At 40.5% G+C, this 20004-nt stretch overlaps 2 protein-coding genes across 5 annotated transcripts in view; one reads left to right on the top strand and one right to left on the bottom strand.

Moving 5' to 3' along the window:
- ZNF292 (zinc finger protein 292) overlaps positions 1-10765 on the top strand; it is a 49224-nt gene extending 38459 nt beyond the window's left edge. For 2 of the 3 annotated variants that reach the window (XM_063150613.1, XM_063150614.1), the window contains 2 exons: positions 808-949; positions 2639-10765. In XM_063150613.1, the coding sequence (XP_063006683.1) occupies positions 808-949; positions 2639-9805 (7309 nt within the window). In that variant the 3' untranslated portion in view covers positions 9806-10765. The remainder of the gene's footprint in view (positions 1-807; positions 950-2638) is intronic. The other variant, XM_063150615.1, reaches the window with a different exon arrangement.
- GJB7 (gap junction protein beta 7) lies at positions 10753-17277 on the bottom strand. 2 transcript variants are annotated; one of them, XM_063150616.1, is made up of 2 exons: positions 16583-17277; positions 10753-11048 (listed from the first exon to the last, which is right to left on the bottom strand). In XM_063150616.1, exons 1-2 carry the CDS (start codon positions 17275-17277, stop codon positions 10913-10915), a joined length of 831 nt encoding a protein of 276 aa, XP_063006686.1. In that variant the 3' UTR covers positions 10753-10912. The 2 variants fall into 2 exon arrangements, with proteins under 2 accessions (XP_063006686.1, XP_063006687.1); XM_063150617.1 differs by lacking the exon at positions 10753-11048 and having other exon boundaries at positions 16139-17277.
- Between the last annotated feature and the right edge of the window lie 2727 nt (positions 17278-20004).

Consider the following 20004-nt stretch of genomic DNA (forward strand, 5'->3'; position numbering starts at 1 on the left):
CTTTACTACTACTGTAACAACAATAATAAGCTAGATGAAGATACTTATTGTTTAGGGCTTGCTTTCTTAATGTGGGAACAAGTAACTGGTCTTTGTTGGCAAATATTTGAGCAGTTAGGGTTTTAATTTCCTTCTGCTAACTAGCAAACCTGTATAATTCTTGAAGAATTTGCTTTGTCTGTGCTTCTGTTTTATGTGCAGCAGCAGAAGAAAACTGCTAATGCAGGATTTTGCTTTAAGAGATTCTGCTAAAGTTTTGAGTGTTACACCATTTCACAAGGTACTAGGTACTTTTGGCTCTTTGCACCTGAGGAGGAATCAGCAAATAAGATAATGTAGATACTGTGATAGTGTTTGGCTTTAGGAGCTAATTCCTTGCTAAATCACAGTCACATCTAGCTCTTAAAGGAGAGTAGCTTTAGAAAAAGTGTATCTACCACAGAGAAAAGCCAGGCTTCTGTAGATATTAGTAATTACTAAGAGTTCAGAAGTATACAGTTCCAGTCTGTGAATAGTAAATTACTGTACAAGACATCTTTTTTTCCAAGGCCACATAATGAGTAAATTATGTAGCACAAGTTGTGGTAATACAGGTTTTATTCTGAACTGTCCTTCTGGAAGTGAGGCATTGTCAAAATTTTGAAATTTAGGCACTTAATAGTGTGGATATTTTAATAAATAAAATAAATAAATGGCAGGCTTTTTCCTTTCTCAAAGAAAAAATGGAAACTGTTCTTAGTCTTGCATTTCTTGTTTTAAGACTAGTGGTTGCATTGCTGGCCCTGAAATATTGTTCTCTTGTTCTAGGGAACTGACTCTTTTCTGGAGTAAACTGCAGCAAAGGGTAGAGCCTTCTATTCAAGTGTATCTAGAGAGATGTCGTCAGCTTTCTGTGTTAACTAAGACTGTTTATCACATTTTCTTCCTGATTAAAGTAATTAATTCAGAGGTAAGGATACTCCTGAAAGAATATTTTTGCCACTTTCAATGGAACAGTAATCAGGAAAATTTATGTAAACTTCTTTGACATCTTGTCTTTCTGTATAGTATTAGTTTCAGGGCAATCTTAATTGGTTTTAGGAATGGCCATAGCAACTTCCTTCTGCAGGTAAATTATAAATTTATTCATTTTGAATCATTAAGACTTTGGTTCCTTTGCAAAAAGAGTAGGATTAAACAGAAAAGCTGGATGCCACAACTGAGATGAAGAAAGAACCAAAGGTGAGGTTATGGCCTCTAGGTTTGTCTGTGTCCTCTAAATGTGGTATTTTCTGTAAGGAGGCCCTAACATTCCTCGCCATTATTTTCCATATTTCAAAAATTACAGAAAATTGAGAGGACCAGCTTATGAGGAAAGGAAATGAAGGGTGTATGTTAATATATACGAAAAAGAAAATTACAGGACATTAGAAAAAAAAGAAGAAACTACAAAAAAAAAACCCAAAAACTACAACTCAAAACCTTTTGAATTGCCACTTATGAATGCAGTTTATTTTGATAAATGAAATACTTGTCACCTGTGTGCTTAGGTCCAGTGTTATATTACAACCCTGCTCATCTTTCTCAGCTAACCTTGTCATCTAGTTTTCTTAGTTTCTTTAGTAGTTGCAATATTTAATATCGATAGCTAAATTGAGCTCCTATGAAGATTTCTGTAAGTTGGGAAATTAATTCTAAGAATAAAAATTCCTGGGTTTGTTTTTCAGTGTTCTGGTACAGCTAATCATGGGCTTCTAAATTTAAAGATTTTTTGCCCCCCTGTAAGATGTGAAATAAATTGGAATTAGAGAGGGGGAGGAAAATAACTTTCACAGAGTCTTGTGATATTAAGATCTCCGCCTGCTCTGTGCCATATTGATTTTTCTCCAGTGAGCATTTCAGCAATTACTTGTGGCAGAAACTGGAGACCATGTAGGTAGTAGACTTGTACATTCATAAATTTACTGAACTTTATTCTCATGTATGCCACAGCCCCTCTCATCCATGCCTGGCAGCATAAAGAGCTTGTAAAGTCAATGTAAATGTAAATGGTGTTGCCTTAGGGTATGAATGAGTAAAGACCACATGACCTTTAGAACATTCAAATGATGGAACATTTAACAAAATGTAACTACACACACTGCTTTCAGTTGGACTGAAGCCGTGTGTTCAGTTGAGGTCAGTTGATTTCTAAGTTATAGATCTTTCTGAAGATCATGTGGTTTTTTCTTTAACTGTAGCAGTTTCTGCCATTTGATTTCTACTCAGTGTTAAGTTGATGTTTCATAGAAGCTCATCTCAAATACCTGTGGCACAAGTGATAGGCTTTATTCCAAGGAAAAGGCTCAATATTGTTCTAATACAAACTGAACATCTCTAACATACAGTCCAAAAGTGCTCAAACTAGACAGGACATGCAATTAATTGGTCTTTAAGCTTTACGTAAACTTCAGCATTTGTTAGTAGCATGAAGACAAATTATGCAATTTAAGGAATAGCATCTGAGGAAAATCCATTCTGTTTCTTGAGGTAAAAAGTATTACTGTGAATGCCAGGTGCATTTTTTCTGACACTTATGATTGAATAATGACATCTTTTACTTTAAAAGTATAGAAAGAGTTAGATAAAATGACTTACTAAAATTAGTCTTGCTTTACAGATTGATGGTGCTGGACTTGCAACATGCATTGAACTGTGTGTGAAAGCACTGCGCTTGGAATCCAGTGAAAATGCAGATGTCAAGATATCTATTTGCAAGACTATCTCCTGCTTACTTCCCGATGATTTGGAGGTGAAACGTGCTTGTCAGCTGAGTGAATTTCTTCTGGAACCCACTGTGGATGCATATTATGCTGTTGAAATGCTATATAATCAGCCTGACCAGAAATATGATGAAGAGAATCTTCCAATACCAAATTCTTTGCGCTGTGAGCTCTTACTTGTACTGAAAACTCAGTGGCCTTTTGATCCAGAGTTCTGGGACTGGAAAACTCTGAAGCGTCAGTGTCTGGCACTTATGGGAGAGGAGGCATCCATTGTGTCATCCATAGACGAACTAAACGACAGTGAAGTTTATGAGAAGGCTGAGGATGACCAAGAAGATAGTAAAGAAACTTCTCTGAATGGCCTTGCTGGCATTGATGAGGCTAACAGCCTTCTTAGGGGTATCAGAGATGAAAAGCAGAAAAAGAGAGAAATCAAAAAACTCAGAGAGAGGGGGTTCATATCAGCTAGATTTAGGAACTGGCAAGCTTACATGCAGTATTGTGTGTTATGTGACAAGGAATTCCTAGGTCATAGAATAGTTAGACATGCACAGAAACATTATAAAGATGGAATTTACAGTTGCCCTATTTGTGCCCAAAATTTTAATTCTAAAGAAAACTTTGTTCCCCATGTAACTTTGCATGTGAAAAAATCTAGCAAAGAGAGATTGGCTGCTATGAAGCCACTGAGGCGACTGGGAAGACCTCCTAAAATAGCAACTGCCAATGAGAATCAGAAAACAAATTCTGTATCCAAACAGGAGCAGCGACCCATTAAGAAGAACAGCCTCTATTCAACAGACTTCATTGTGTTTAATGATAACGATGGCTCAGAAGATGAAAACGATGATAAAGATAAACCTTACATACCAGAGATAGTGCCAGTTCAAAAGCCACCCCCTGTTAATGAATTCACCTGCCCTGTAACACTTTGCAAAAAAGGCTTTAAATATTTTAAAAATCTTATAGCACACGCAAAGGGCCATAAAGATAATGAAGAAGCTAAACGTTTTCTTGAAATGCAGAGCAAAAAAGTGATTTGTCAGTACTGTAGACGACATTTTGTAAGTGTTACTCACCTGAATGATCATTTACAAATGCACTGTGGCAGCAAGCCTTATATCTGCATACAGATGAAATGTAAGGCTGGCTTTAACAGTTACGCTGAGCTGCTGACCCATAGGAGAGAACATCAAGTCTTCAGAGCTAAGTGTATGTTTCCCAAATGTGGCAGAGTGTTTTCTGAAGCCTATTTACTCTATGATCATGAAGCACAGCACTATAATACCTATACCTGCAGAGTCACAGGCTGTGGGAAGGTGTACCGCTCACAGAACGAACTGGAGAAGCATGTTGAGGATCACAACAAGCAGCCTGAAAAAGAAGAGCAGCCTGAAAACCAAACTGATCAGCCTGATCTTAGTCAGCCTCCTAAAGCTAATGAAAGTACTGATGGAGTTGCAGTTAAAGAGGAATTGACACCCCCTCCAGCTGAAAACCGAAGCAGTTTCATTGAAGGAGAAAACATCTGGAACCAAATCAAAGCAGAACCAGTAGGGAATGAAAGTGTAAACGCATCAGTGAGTGTACTGCAGCAAAGCAATTCCTTGCCTAATGCTGGTTCAGAGCAGTCTCCTATGGGTTCAATAAAAACAGAAGAAACAGTTCCAGCAGGCAGCATTAAGCTGTCTGTTAACCAGAAGATCCGAGATAACTTTGTGAAAAGAGGTAAATTGGCTGCTACTGCCAGTAAAGTAGATATTACTAAACCTGGAGTCCAGCAGTTGTGCCCATCAGTTGACTCTTGTCTTCCAGTTTTCCAGGAGAGAAAGGAGGAAGGCTGTCTCAGTCAGACTCAGAATGTTCAAGCTGTCACCTCAGACACATTAAAAGCAGAAGCCCTTGAATCAAAAAGCTTAGAAAGACAAGTGAGCATTGTAAATCCATTCAGCATGCAGAATCAGACGGGGTATCGAAATGGTGTACCCATTTCCAAACTTGAAATTGAAGACAGTATTAAAGCTGCAGCTAATCTATATAACCTGCCTTTAAAAACTTTAGAAAGTATTACATTTATTCCATCGCAGCCTAACATAAATAGCTCTTTAGTTCCAGCTGTGTCACCAGCAGCCCCAGTTCAGAAATTTAATTGTCAGGTTGAGGGGTGTACTCGAACGTACAATTCGTCCCAGAGCATTGGCAAACACATGAAGGCAGCCCACCCTGATGAATATGCTGCTTTTAAAATGCAGCGTAAGAATAAGAAGCCGCGGAAATCCAGCAATCTGCAAAACGTGCCGAATGATGGGAAGATTGTGTATCTTATGCCATCACAGGTGGGCAATCCCAGTGGTGCTGCTTTTACTGCACAGAACAAATCAAATTTGAATCCCACCTCTTCCAGTCAAGTGCAGCATGTCTCAAGTACTCTTTTCCCAACCCACCTAGAAAATCTGGCGAATCCTATGTTGCCTATAGTGGAAAGTGTCATAAATCCAAATTTGTCTGCTCGTATTAAAAGTGAGCCTGAGAGTGTTTTGTGTTCACAAATGGAAAATTTGTCTGCTGCAACCTTACCTACCCAGTTGGATGATCTGGCAAAAACAGTTATGCCTCTGAATATTGATGGTGGCTCAGATCCTTTTCTCCCTTTGCCTGCAGAAAATGGTCCAATGTCTCTATTTCCTTCATCAGCAGAGAATCCTCCAAATTCAGTCTTCTCACAACTAGAAAATAACACAAATAACTTTTCTTTGCAACTAGAAGGAAACGCTAGTTCTGCCTTCCCAAAAGAGGAGACTGTTGATCAAATATTTCCCTCACAACTGAGTAATGAAAATAACTTCAGTGAAACTAGTTCTCAGCACCCAGCTTCTGAAAAGGTGAAAAAAGATCGTGGCAGGGGCTCAAATGGGAAAGACAGGAAGCCAAAGCATAACAAGCGAGCAAAGTGGCCAGCAATAATTAGAGATGGGAAATTTATCTGTAGCAGGTGTTTCAGAGTTTTTACTAATCCTAGATCACTTGGTGGTCACTTGTCGAAGAGGTCTTACTGTAAGCCTCTTGAAGGATCAGAAATTTCTCCAGAAGCTCTGCAGGCTAATGGACAATCTTTGCTTGCCAGTATGATTCTTTCTTCAAATTCATTAAACTTGCAGCAACCTCCGGAGTCTGCCTTCAATCCAGAGACGTGTTTTAAAGATCCATCATTCCTCCAGTTACTTGCAGCTGAAAATCGTTCTGCACTGCAGACCATGTTTCCACGGGCCAATGTGACTAACTTTAATACCAGTGGGAATGAGGAAGGTAATCAAATTATAAAGCAAGCCTTGGAAACTGCAGGCATCCCAAGTAGCTTTGATAACACAGAAGTACTTCCACGTGTGGTTACAACAAGTTGTGTCTCTGGTACGACTCAGATGAATGCCGCTGTTCTCCCCAGCTCGGCCAGGCCCTCTCTGCTGCAGACAGTCTGTAACACCAGTACCCTGCTGACTGACCAAAACAGGACCCTCAATGCCAAAATTCCTCCATTAAATGAATGCAAGACTTTGCCTGTTTTTGCAACAGAGGACTTAATGCTAAAGACTGTTGAAAATGGCTTGTGTCCTAGCTCATATTCTAACACGGTTGCAGCAGCACAAAGCTTTGCAGGGAACAGTTCACGAGTTTCAGTTATTAGTAGTCCCAAGAATTCGGGATCAAGCAACTTGAATAAGAAGGGAACTAGCTCCTCAAAGAGGAAGAGAAAAACACCTACACCCCTGCTTGTGCCCAATACATCACAGAAATTAGCAGTAAACAATGCAACAGTAATGGGACTTCTAGCCAAAAGCACTGAAGGAAACATGCAAATACAGGGAGAAAGTTTTCAGTCCAACTTGCTGGCAAATTGTGGCTCTCAAAGAGTGGTGGAGAACCTTGCACAGAAACTCAGTAATGTTGACAATCAGTTATTCATGGCCAGTATCAAAGATAATTTCAAAACAAACCTTGAGGCTCATACAGGTCTGCCCCCTTTAACAGTAAAAACTGAAAATGGGGATTCCCAAATGATGGCTGCAAATTCTTGTGTGCAGGCAAATTCGGAACAACAGATTTCACAGGACAGTGTTATGCAGAACTTCGAAAAAACCCTGGAAATAATTAAAACTGCTATGAATTCACAGATGCTTGAGGTGAAAACTGAAATTCAGGATACTGTTGCTGCTTCAGGACAGAACTTGCAAGTAAATAACACCCAGTCTGCTTCAGAAAATTCAGCACACAGTGTAAAACTACCCACTTCTACACAGCTTGCTGTGCACACAGGGAATGTTACTGCTGCAAAGGGTAGCTGTACTCAGACTGATATACCTCAAAAGGTTGATACTCAAATGTCAGAAATTTTGGAAGGCTTGCAAAAACTGAAGCTAGAAGATGATTCTCCCATTCCAATTTCTGAGACTGTTTCTCAGTGTCCTCCAGCAGATAAGCTAGCACCAGCAGTTCCTGTTGTATCACTTGAAAATAAGCCCCTCATCCAGCTATCTCCAGAGGCAAGTAACATTCAGTTTAGTGATAGAGTTAATAAACCTTTTGTATGTCAGAATCCTGGCTGCAGTTACAGTGCTATGACAAAAGACGCATTATTTAAACACTATGGCAAGATCCATCAGTACACTGCAGAAATGATACTAGAAATAAAGAAACATCAACTGAAGTATGCCCCTTTCAAATGTGTTGTAGCTACCTGTCCAAAAACATTCACAAGAAACTCCAATCTCCGAGCACACTGTCAGCTTGTACATCATTTTACAACAGAGGAGATGGTAAAATTAAAAATTAAGAGGCCTTATGGCAGAAGATCTCAAAATGAAACCGTAAACACAGCCCCACTACCTGTTGAAATAAAAACTGTGCAGACACTAGTAATAGAAAACAAAACTGTAGCTCCATTGGTCAAAGAAACTCAGATGAAGGAAGTTGTAGAGCCTGTAAAAGTATTGGAAAAGCTTCTACCAGAAAATAATATTCCTGAAAGACTGGAAAAACCTCCCCAGGTGGTTTCTGTTCCACTGGAGCAGCACAATCCAGCATCTTTTGATGGTGTGCAGGAACAAGCCAAAGTACGCAAGGCGAGGAAGCACAGGAAGGAGAAAGAGGAGAGGAATGGTAGGAAGCCTGTAACAAAATCTCTGGAGTTCCCCACTAGGTACAGCCCTTACAGACCGTACCGGTGCGTCCATCAGGGCTGCTTTGCAGCTTTCACAATACAACAAAACCTCATTCTTCATTACCAGGCTGTGCACAAATCAGACCTCCCTGCTTTCTCTGCTGAAGTGGAGGAGGAGAATGAACAAGGCAGAGAGGAACGTGAGGAGGTGGAAACCAAACCTGCTGTCAGAGAGTTCAGGTGCGAGGTCAGTGATTGCTCTCGTATCTTCCAGGAAGTTACCAGCTTGATACAGCATTATATGAAGCTTCATGACATGACCCCAGAGCAAATTGGTAGCATGAAATCAGCTCCAGAAGTGGGAAGGTTTTTTTGTGACCAGTCTCAGTGTAAGTCTTCGTTTACAGCGTATCTTAATTATGTCGTGCATCTTGAGACGGAGCACAGTGTTGAGATAAAGCCAAACAAAGTAGAAGATGATGGCATGTTCAAGTGTGACTGTGAAGGCTGTGACCGTATTTATGCTACTAGGTCTAACCTCTTGAGGCATATTTTTAACAAACATAATGACAGGCATAAAGATCATCTAATAAGACCCAGGAGGCTGACACCAGGCCAGGAAAACATTTCAAGCAAAGCAAATCAGGAGAAACCGTTGAGGTCTAAACAGAGAGGACTCAAAAACAGATCGGGAAAAGAGGGCAGCAGGCTGTCAGTGAAAACAAAACGAAAGAAAAACATGAACTTGGAAAACAAAAACTCAAAAGGAATACAGGTTCAGGAAAATAAGGCTTATTCACTGAAACGCGGCAAGTACGTGTATTTAATAAAGGCCAGAAACGATGCCTTGTCGGAATGTACCAGCAGGTTCATAACTCAGTATCCCTGTATGATAAAGGGATGCTCGTCCGTAGTCACAAGTGAAAGTAACATAATAAGGCATTATAAATGTCACAAACTGTCCAAAGCTTTTACTTCCCAACACAGGAATCTTCTTATTGTATCTAAAAAACACTCTGTCTCCCAAGTAAAGGAAGCCTCTTGTGAGCAGGAGGAAACTGATAAAAAAACTGATGTGAAAGAGCCTGAACAGAGTTTGACAGCGAGCAATAATGATTCAAGCACAACTACCTTATCACAAAAGGAAACTGAAAAAGGTGAGAAGGATGAAGTGGACGAACTGACAGAACTATTCATTACTAAACTAATTAATGAGGATTCTTCAACTGCTGAAAATCAAGCAAAAATCTCTTCCAGTGTAAATAGTGACTTGCAGGAGACCAGCTCCTGCCCCTCAGAGAAGCAAAAATCAAACAACCTGAAAAGAGCAAATAAAGAAAAAAACGTATCTCAGAGTAAGAGAAAGAGAGCTGAGAAAACAGAGGAGGCACTGCCCAGTGGTGTGAGTAACCTGCACAAGGAGGAAGAGACTGCTGTTGCCATCCAAACGGCCGAGGAGCAGCCTGCAGCTTTTGACTGGAGCTCATTCAAGCCAATGGGTTTTGAAGTGTCGTTCCTCAAATTCCTTGAAGAATCTGCTGTGAAGCAAAAGAAAAACTCTGAAAGAGAATACCATAGCAGTGGAACCAAAAAAGGATCCCATTCAAACTCTCGGAAAGCCAGCGAGAAGGCCCCCGTAGCAAGTGATAACGTCTCTGGGTCGTGTTCTGAAACTGAAACCCTTGTAGTGTTTGCCAACCCATCACGGCTTCCATGTGGTGATAATGTAAAGATAGTGTTAGACAAGACTCTTAAAGACTGCACTGAGCGTCTGTTGAGGCAGCTTCAGGAAATGAAACCTGTGGTCAGTTTGAGAAAGCTCGAAGGACGTTGGGAGGATGATCCAGAGGTTATAGCTGCAAAAGTAATTGTTTTGGGTACTGAGGAGGGGGAATCAAAATACTGAAAACCTAATGTGTTTAACCATGACCTGTAATAGAATTTATTTTGAATAGGAAGCCATCAAGCATGCTAGTAACTGTGGAGCTCTTTTATTTTGAAGTGATTTAATCTAGCAAAAAACATGACATGAGTCATGTAAATGTCTTATTTGTTTTTATCCCTATGGGACTTGAAGAAAGTAATTGCTTCAGTTTTGTAAATACTTGATCAAGACCTCAACTTTCTATCAGATTGTCCTTTCCATAAACTGAATCTTTGTGAGTTGTCTGTGATTGGTATCTTTCACCAGGTTACTTCTCATGTATAACAGTTTTCTTTATTTGTAGATACATTTTTTGTATATATTTATTATTGTAAATCATTTGCTGCCACCAGCAGTCTGTAAGTCTAAACTATTAAATGACACATTTATATTCGGAATTTTAATTTGTAACTAAGTGAGCAAGTTTTTAAAACTGTCCTTTAATCATTTTAAATTAAGAACTTTTGAACTAAAGCTAGCTAAGTCTGCCATATCCAGTTTATTTTGCATAAAACATTTATTTACAGAAGAAAAGCTGGATAAGATCACATTTCATAGGTTAAACGTACTGACACACTCTCATTTTTGTAAATTTTAACATCCAGTATCTATGGATGATATTCATATGTAGTTAACACATAAATATAATAGTTTTCTTATAGCTACATTTTTCATTGCTTTTAATTGGTTACAAAGCATTTATGATTCCATAATAAAAATGGAAATGTGAATAAAAATAGTTTGCTACATTGAAGATTTAAAACAATATTTGGTATTAAAGAATCCGTTGTGAATGTGATAGAAAATTAGTAGTGTGGAGCAGTGTATATATTTGAGGTGGTGATTTGTGAAGTAGCCCAGTATTGCCTTAAATAAAAACACATTTCATTTCTTGTTTTATACATGTGATCTTATAAAGGTTATTTTTGTTTCTGTAACTTAGATTGGTGTATAGTTTAATTTTTGTTAAAAAAACAAAACAAAACAAAAAAACTTCAGAAACCGTTTTTGTAAATAATGGGTTTATAAAACAGATGGGTTTATTTTGATAATACCAGTTTGGTATCTATCTATAAAATACACGAGTCCTTATGCCATACCATTAAAAACTAAATAAACAAGGCACTTTCTGAAAGGGAAGTGAGATGGTGATCTTACAGATAAACTCGGTGGTTGTGCTCTGTTGGTGGCATGGGCTCCCTTTGCGCTCTCTGCCTCTCGCTGACTGCATGTGGCACCTGTCACAGCCTCTCTTTTCCACACTGGAACGAGCCTCAGAAGCTGCTGGTGCTGCCTGTAGTGCCCGGGGTTGGAGCAATTCCTCTGTATGCTGCTAACTGGAATGACAGGTATCCCGTTTGTTGAGTAACCAAAAGTGTGAATGCATTGGTGGGAGCTGTCAGTACCCAGGAATCTTCAGTGTTGGTTTTCATGCGTGGTTATGTTTGACTCAGCCAGCTGGATTGTGTGGTACCAAAAACTTTTCTTGGATTATTGTCGTTACTGGATGTGACCTACCTTCAGTAATATAAAACAGTCTTTATCTTGGGTGAGATTGGCTTGATTTTTTTTTTTCTATAAACTTGTCTTGCTGTGTAAAGCTTTTGCATTAAGTGCTAGATTTGACTGCTTGTAAGCTATTCGCCTGGAATCTCTGACAGTTTTCCTAAATATCAGTGCAGAGAGCACCTTCGTACAGCCAAATGAAGTGACTTATTGCGAGAGTGAGGATTATGTGTGACCAGCAGCAGCACTGGACCTGGGGCACAGCCCTTGGTTTGCTTCATGGTGCTAAATTGCTTACCTTCGCAGAAAGCCCGTGCTTCCATTTCAACAGAGCCCATCAGCTCCTCTCACTTTCCATCCCTCCCAAGTGACCAAACTCTTCCTATGCCACGTTAGTAAATCAAAGGTGCAGTCTGAGAATGATAAAACCAAAACAAACCCTTGCATTGTGACTCTTAAGAGTGATCGTTATAATCATTACAAGTACACAGTGCCATTTTCTACCTGCCAGAGGCCGCTGATCCCCCTGGATGGAGCTGCTGTTGGATTCCAGCGACGGTGATTGTACAGGGAACTTCTGCAGGGGAGAAGAGGGCACAGATCCTCAGGAGAGGATCCTCAAAGCCCACCTGAATTCTCTTGTTTTCAGCTGTACCTAACCAGTCACTGTCGACAGACCTCGCAACTGTTAGTCTTTAGAAGAATGTTTGTGTTGTGTAAGTTGAATAGTTTCAACATTCCCAATGATTGATACTGTATCATTTGCAGTTCTTGGACTGAGAATAGTATACAACTATTTAGCTACACAGTGTTATACTAGAATGCTATTTTAAAAAAGGATTAAAAAATCCAATGCCATAAATATTCAGGAAGCAATTTCTGATTTGGATCTGAATTTCTGAGAATAAAGTATTTAATATTGTCTCATCCCAATCAATCCAATTAAAGCAGATGCTATACCCATATAGTTAGTACATTCCCTGGCACACTCCCTTTTACGTAGTTACTGACAGCCTGTCCAACAGGTAAGCTAGTATGGGGCTTGTTGTTTCCTTTTTAAATAGCCAAGAGGAGTATTTTGAGCTTAAAATGTACCAAAAGCAGGGTCTGATTTAAAATGTCACAGACTGCAGAGGGTACTCTAGTTTGTAAAGCCACCTACAAAAACTCCCAAGGAGATAAAGTTGGTGTTTGCATTCAGATGTTTTACCTTGGGTGATAGAGAAAACCTCCCACGCTAGCAGTTGTAGCACGCCTGGATGGGCAGCCTCTCTGGGGCCTGTAGCCACAGCCCTGCCCTCGGGGCTGCTGGGTGGGATGGGGCTTGGAGGTGGCCGAGCCAGGTGTGCCAGCAGCCCTTCAGCCTGCTCTGGGGTGCCCCAGAGTGCTGGCCTCACTGCCCAGTCCCCTGCCTTCTGCCTTTGCTTTCTCCTTCCTCTGTGTCTCTGCCTTCCAGAATTGTCACCCCTTAACTGTGGAGCATTCAAACAAGGTCCTTTCTTTGAAGCCCATGTTGCCATCAGGAATGTGCTGACTACAGCTGCAGGTGTTGCTGATGGGGAAGCAACCAAATTGAGGGCTGTGTCTGAATGCAGAGCATGGACTGGTTTGTGATCAAATGACACCTCTAAACTGACAGACTCTCTGGTGCTCAACTATGTCTACAAAGAAATCTGCTATTACCTGAGCCCTAATTCAGTGTAAATAAGAGTAGTGGGTTTATCCCCACATGTTTCAGAGTATCCTTCTCAGCAGGATGGGGGAACGGTGGCTTCTAGAGCATTCTGCTGGGACGTCTGGTTTAGGATGCTGGACAGTAAGTGAGCAGTGCTTGTACAAACAGCACTGGAATCAGTTGTTGGGTCGGGTGAGGGGCAAGTAGTTGGCTAATTGTTGCAATTAGTTTCCGTGGCAAAGAATTGGTTGGGGCTCCCACCTTTGTGCAGGGGAGGAGGGACAGGGACAGGCTGCACTGGGGTTTAGGTCCCCACGGTGTAGAAGCTCCTGCTCATGTGCTGCTCAGCCCTGCCTGCTATGGAGATGATGCAATTAAAGGGATAGGAAATGGGGCCTCTGGTACTGGAGAAGGGACTAGAGGAAAGAAACTATCAGCAAATAGCGAAATATTTTGTCTGTGTCTTTTTTTTCAAACTTCTGTCCCAAGGCAAGAAGCTTACTTGCATTTTAAGGAAAATGAGAGTCTATGTAAGACACAGATTTTTGATGTTTGCAGGGATGTTTTGAAATACTAATGAGGTAACTATTTTTGTATGAACGTGCATGCAGTGATTATGTTATTTCTCCATTACAGTATGGGCTCAGAGCAGCTTCCTATCAATTGCTTATATCCTTGCAGAACACAGAACTTGAGTTCAGTTTTTTAAAATGTTAGTCTGAGTGATTCAGAAGTTTAGGGACCAAACCTGTAAACTCCTTTGAACCAAAAATGTAACAGCAAATGCCTTCAGGGGTGCATGGATGAGTGAAACTTAAACTGGAGAACAAAGGCATATAAAAGCAGAGAAAGGGAAGGAGCCAACAAAAGACTAAATGGTTGCCAAGAGCAGGGGTTCAGAAAGCAGATGAATTGGTTTCTGTTCTCTCAGGTTAAGTGATGCTCGTTTTCTTTTCATTAGTAGCCATGTCAAACACTCAAATTTTGTAGCACATGATGTGAAGGCTACTTGGCAATTTGCTGCGAGTGAGTGGGGTTATGTGGAGTTGGTCTATAATAATTTTTCATAGTATTTCTCATGTAAGGTACTGGCTTTGTCAAATCTGAAGCATCCTCCAAGACTCGAAACATTGATTTTGGAATTTATTTATAATGTCTTGGCTGTTGGAAGGTAGAATTAAAAATAAAACTTTGAATATCCATTCCAAAGAATTAGAGTTCTTGTTTGATGGGAAAATTTTTGGTCTAAGTGGTAATCTCTGACCAGCCACAGAGCTTTAGGGGGTCTCTAAAACCCTTCAAGCCCTGACTTAATATACTTTTTTATTAGAGAGCTGCTAATGCACTAATTTTATCAGAAACCTGTGTTGGCTAAACTGTGTTTGCTTCTCTTCATTTTCTATCAAATAAACCTTACCTTAAAAACAATGAATAAATATTTTTTCATTAATGTGCTCTTAAAAATCTGTCCACAGTTATTAAAACCCAGATATTTCAGAAACATTTTTTTATTTTATAGTTTTGCCCTTGTCTTTATAAAAGGATGCATGAGGGTCCAGACAGGCCAAGGTAATTTTGGGGTTTATTCTCAGTTACTTAAGCTGCAGCAGTTGCAGTTTCACAGGGTTCATGGGCAGTTTTGCTTCAGACACACTTTGGTGGGCTGTGTCCAGGAGCTGCAAAAGACTTTCTAACTGTATTTCTGTCATGAGCTGCCTTCTGTGTATGTTGAGGTTTAACAGAAAATATTCTGAATTGTATAAAGGGCCCTGTCTCTATATATAAGCACTGATTCAGCATCAATCAAGAGTTAAAACTGTCTGGCTGCAAGCTGGTATCTGAGGGACTGCTGGTGCTGCTAATTTCAGCAGCAGCAAATGTCTAACCATATTTGATAAAAGTAGGTTTATTCTAGGGGAAAAAACCAACCAAACAAACAACGAACCCTACTTTGAAAATCACCATTAAATCACCATGCATAGCTTGTCCATTAGTTGCTAAGTTTTGTTCTGTAACTGCTACTCATTAAATGTAATGCTTTGTAACCAAAGCCATGGGGCTGGAGGGGGCCTCGGAGGAAAAAAAAAAAAAGTAGTTAACCTGCTTTTGCCACTGTTTCTTCCTCCTTATTCTGGCACAAACAATAAAATTAGTTCAGCATTCAGGCAGCTCCACTTCAGTTGGTGTTTTTGTCTAAACCGTGCATTTTGATCAGGCTCAGTACCAGATGTATGTCCAAAGGTCTTTCATTCCAACAACAGAAAGCGAGCACTACCCTGAGGAATGTTTTAAGGCACTACTTTCCATTGTCTTAGAAGCCTAGGTTCAACAGAAGACATGTCTTAGCTGATTTCTGTCCCTTTCCTGTTAACCCAAACAACACAGATAACAAAGAACAGAGGTGTGTGGTGTTTATGAGATACTTTGAAACTTGGGGGAGGGAACAGATGATTCTTTTTTACTTTGTTTCTACTGGAGACTTTTCACATTTTTATATTTCATGTGTTCTTCTGCAGCAGAGAAAGCTACTGAAGGAGTAGCATATTTTCAGCCTTACTAAAGGGACCAGATTCTTGGCTACTTAAGACTAGGGACTGCTGGCTACTGTATTGTTCTGCTGTGTTGTGTGGTCTGCAGTTCTCTATTCCGATCCTAGGCAAGTAGGAATGATCTGTTCACCTAAATGCCACAGAGCAGAAGACAATGACATGGGAGCTGCTTGGTGCAGGTGACCAGGAGTTAACTCTGTACCCTGGTACCTGCTGCTTGCACAAGTTTGAGCAAGTGCCTTTCTTAAGGGATGCTTTTGGATTATTAACACCCTAATAGCTGTAAAGGCTTAATTCCAGAAGGAGGTGCTCCACAAACAGCTAAATAACCAAATCTGTCTTTATCACATGGGCTAAACTAGATGTGTCTACCTCTTCTTGGTTCTTCTGTTTTTGAGATCTTTTATAGTACAATGGAGTGGACTCGTGACTATCCAGCTCACTTCAAGGCACAGCAATCACTCTACTTTGCCATTGCCATTTCAGCAGTTACCAGGTCTGATCCGCCCACCTGACAAATCCTGTACACCCCTTGCTGTTCATCTTAATCAACCCCAGGTTCTTCCTATCTCTGCATATAAAATGCCTATTTTTTCTTGTACCAAAGCAATTCTGTGTAATATTCAGTACACAACTGTTTGAGCAATTGTTTCAGCATGATTTATCATAAGCATCTGTGTTTATATTAAAGCTTCATGGAATTCTCAGAACTTCTACATTTCTTTTTTCAACATGAAAAGCTCTCAGCGATTCTATGTACGACATACATAATGTAACCGAATTTATCATCTCAAGTAATGGGGAACTAACAGAGAAACAGCATTTCCTATGTAACTGTCCTTTCAAAGGATAGTTCTGCAAAGCACTGATTGGAAAAGCAATTTGTCAAAAACAGCTTGTGTAATGGGAGGGTGGTCTCCAGCCTTCTTTCAAGTCAGCGGGGAATGTTTTTCATGTTCATCTTGCATATTCAGAGGCAAGGATGATGAGCTGTTGTGGAGTCGCCCTGCAGCTGCTGCTCTGTTGTGCCTGATGAGTTCTGATTCGCAGCAATTGCTTTTTGAGCCTTGCTGCTTCTTCACGTGTCTCTTCAGATAACATTTTATGGAGTATTTGAACATCAGATAACTCAGTTCACTTAGATTTAATACAATGCACAGGCATGAAGTTGCCACCAGAAAATAGAGGAAAATCATTTTCTCTGTGGGTTTGGGAATATAACAGTCTACAGTATTGGGACATGGTTTTATGTCACATTTCGCAAGATGTGGTATTTTGAATCCGTTGTACAATTTATAGAACAGAACAAGAAAAAATATTTCAAGTCCTATTTTTAAAATGAGGCTGATTAGGTAAGTGCACAGCAATCCACCATCTATCTTTCCTGGATTTTTGTAAAGTTTCTGGTTGTGGTGTTTCTCTCTGTTCTCTCTGTAAGCAACATGAAAGACAACCAAGAGTGAAGGGGTGGAGACCATGATTAATTGCAAAGCCCAAAATCTGATGTGAGAGACAGGGAAGAAATGGTCAAAGCAGACATTTTCACAACCAGGCTGCTTGATATTGCACTCAAATTCATCATGTTCATGTTTCCAGATGTTTTCTGCGGCAGCAACATAAAGCAGTAAGCGGAACAGGAACACAACAGCTACCCAAATTCTTCCAATTCCTGTTGAGTATTTATTCACTCCACTCAGCAGATCACGTAAGAACACCCAGCTCATTTTTCTCATCAAGGAAAGATGGAAGTGCTAAATCAAAGAAACACAAGATCAGAGAGATGCATCCTCTTGGGTGAAGACAAATGAGACATTCATTCAACATGAAATATAACCAGTAGCTGAAACAATTTAAAATTATTAAGCATTTAAAATTAATTTAATATTATGAAGCATTTAAATAAGAACAACAAGCTGTTCTTATTTCTGATAATTTAATAATTCTGATACATTCTGAGGCTATTGAACAAAATTTATTTGCTGTTTAAATACATTTTGTCAATTAGGCTGAAGTCTGATCACTCTGTTAAGCTGTCCTCTGTAAGAAATGTGCCTGTTCTCCCTGAGGGTCTCCTGACTGTCAGGTAGGGCTTTCCCTGGCAAGTTCAGGCTGGCACTACCACTGAATTACACCCAATTAGCCCTGTCAGTTATGCAGATACTACACACAGTCAAGTCAGATTTCACTTTCACATTTATGCATAGGAACCAAGTGTCCCATACTAAGTTGACTGCAAAAATGCAAATTGATTGCTTTTTGTCTGTGGTCTAACTTTTGGGTAAACTTGTGCAATATTTTAAATATTTTCCTGCTTCATTGGATTTTATTTGTTGTATTTCTTACCATTACTCCAAAATACGTGTGCACATTTTGTGTGCGTGTGTTTTACAGTTTCTTATCTGCACAAGCCTTCCCCTGTCCTAACTCTAGAACACTTCTTTTGGAAGAGCTACCTAAGGAGCCACTGGCAGGGAGACTCCTCAGAGTCAAAAGGAGACCTGAGGCACCCACCAAGAATACACAGTCACCATTGCCCCTGGCCCCATCTCCGGGTCTGACTGGATCCTTGGGGGTGTCAAGCTCCTTTGTTTGTAAGAGCAAAAAGTGGATGCATTCCTGGCACACAGAGTAGCTGGGAGACACAAGGTGAGGATGGAAATCAGCAGTTTCCATGTGTTATGTCATTTAATGTCCTCATGGAAACTTCTGCTTCTGCAAGCTCTGCCTAGCAGGAGAGAAAATGCCCTTCCGTGGCTGCAGGGGCACACAATCCCACTGACCCTGCTGTAGCTGCAGGTACTGCTGATGGAAAAGTTCATCAGCAGGAAGTTGGAGCAGTAATCAGGCCACAGCACCACAAAGCTTCGTGAAAAGGTATTCAGGCACTGGAATGGGCTGCCCAGGGAGGTGGTGGGGTCACCATCCCTCCAAGGTCTTCTAGAAATGACTGGACGAGGCATTCAGTGCCATGGTCTATTGACCATGAGGTGGGCATCGGTCAAAGGTTGGACTCAATCTTGGAGGTCTTTTTTGACTTAAATGATTCTGTGATTCTCTAAGGCTCAACACACATGGGAAGCTCACTGCTTCTTTTGCTGTCCCTCGTTCTGCAGCCCTATGGTCAGGCTTCTGCAGGGAAGAAAGGTTATTTGGATATTCCTGCATTGCTACCATCAGAGCTCAGCACTAGCTTGAGGAGCAGAGGGACAGCTCCAGAAATTTATGTATTCCTGATTTATACTGCCAAGAATGGTTACCAAGCTACTCCTTTATGCTGCAGATAAAAAACATAACAGGGAAATACCAGCTTATATCCTTTCAGACATATGCTCCTAGGCTTTTAAATACGTTTGGCAGTGTGGTTACTTTTTCATTAAAGAGCTATTCCTGTCTTCCACACACAGAGTTCAAGCAGAAGTTTAAATCAAACTTTTGAAGACATGAGCTTCAAGGCTTTAATGCTTTCTAAATAAGCAATACACAGTCACAACAGTCTCAAAGGAGCTGAACAGCAAACATGAACACACCACCACTAGTGGTACATATTACCACTATGTAATAAATCACAGGAAAGGAAACAAAGCATTCACTGAGCAATCTTAGCACGTGCATGTGCGTCTTGGGGATGAGCTGTCCTCTGGAGATTTGAAGAAAAACCTCAAGAGACCTCTTCTAAGGTTTTAAGATGTGCCATGGACTGTTGGAGGGAATTCTGAATTTTGTTATTCCATGGAAAACAAGCGTGGCTGCAAGGGGGCTTTTGCTGGTGGCCACGATAAGTGCACCATCCTTTTCTAAAGTAAAAAAGCCTGATTCCACCTATAAATCCATGGCTGGAGTTCCACCAGTTCTGAGCCTCCAGGTGAACAGAAATGAAAGATACGCTGGGTCACCAGCAAGGCACAAAAATCAGTGGGAACCTACACTGGTGGAAATCAGGCCATGGTTTTACCAAAATACAGATTGAGAAATTTACCTCGAGGTCTCTTTTTCCCAAAGCTGAGCTGCTACTTCCTTAACTGAGCAGCAGGAGGGATTAGAAAAGAGCAACTTTACACTTTCTTTGCCAATCCCACACTGAGAACAAAAAAGGAGGGTGAGAAGTCCTGACCAAAGAAAACAGGGACCAGGAATTTGACTAAAGTCAACAGATCCTGAGCAAGGGGCAAAATCCTGCCAGACAGAAGATTGGATGGATGAAATTCCTGCAAAGCTAATTTGAAAGAGAGCAACATATTCTGTAAACTATATGTTTAGTAATAAGGCATCAGGGATTCCATAGAACTGAAAGTGATTCCTGGTCTGTGTGCTCTGTTGAAGAGAAACTAAAATTCATTGAAGGACTGCAGGGCAGGTCTTGTGGCCCACAGTGCTTCTGCAGCCAGAGGTCTGCAGAACTTTAGTTATATTTTTCCAGTTGCAGCCTTAACTTGATAATGAGAAATGGCTGT

This window comes from Melospiza melodia, chromosome 3, assembly GCF_035770615.1.
Source record: "Melospiza melodia melodia isolate bMelMel2 chromosome 3, bMelMel2.pri, whole genome shotgun sequence".
In the NCBI taxonomy this organism is placed as follows: Eukaryota; Metazoa; Chordata; class Aves; order Passeriformes; family Passerellidae; genus Melospiza; species Melospiza melodia.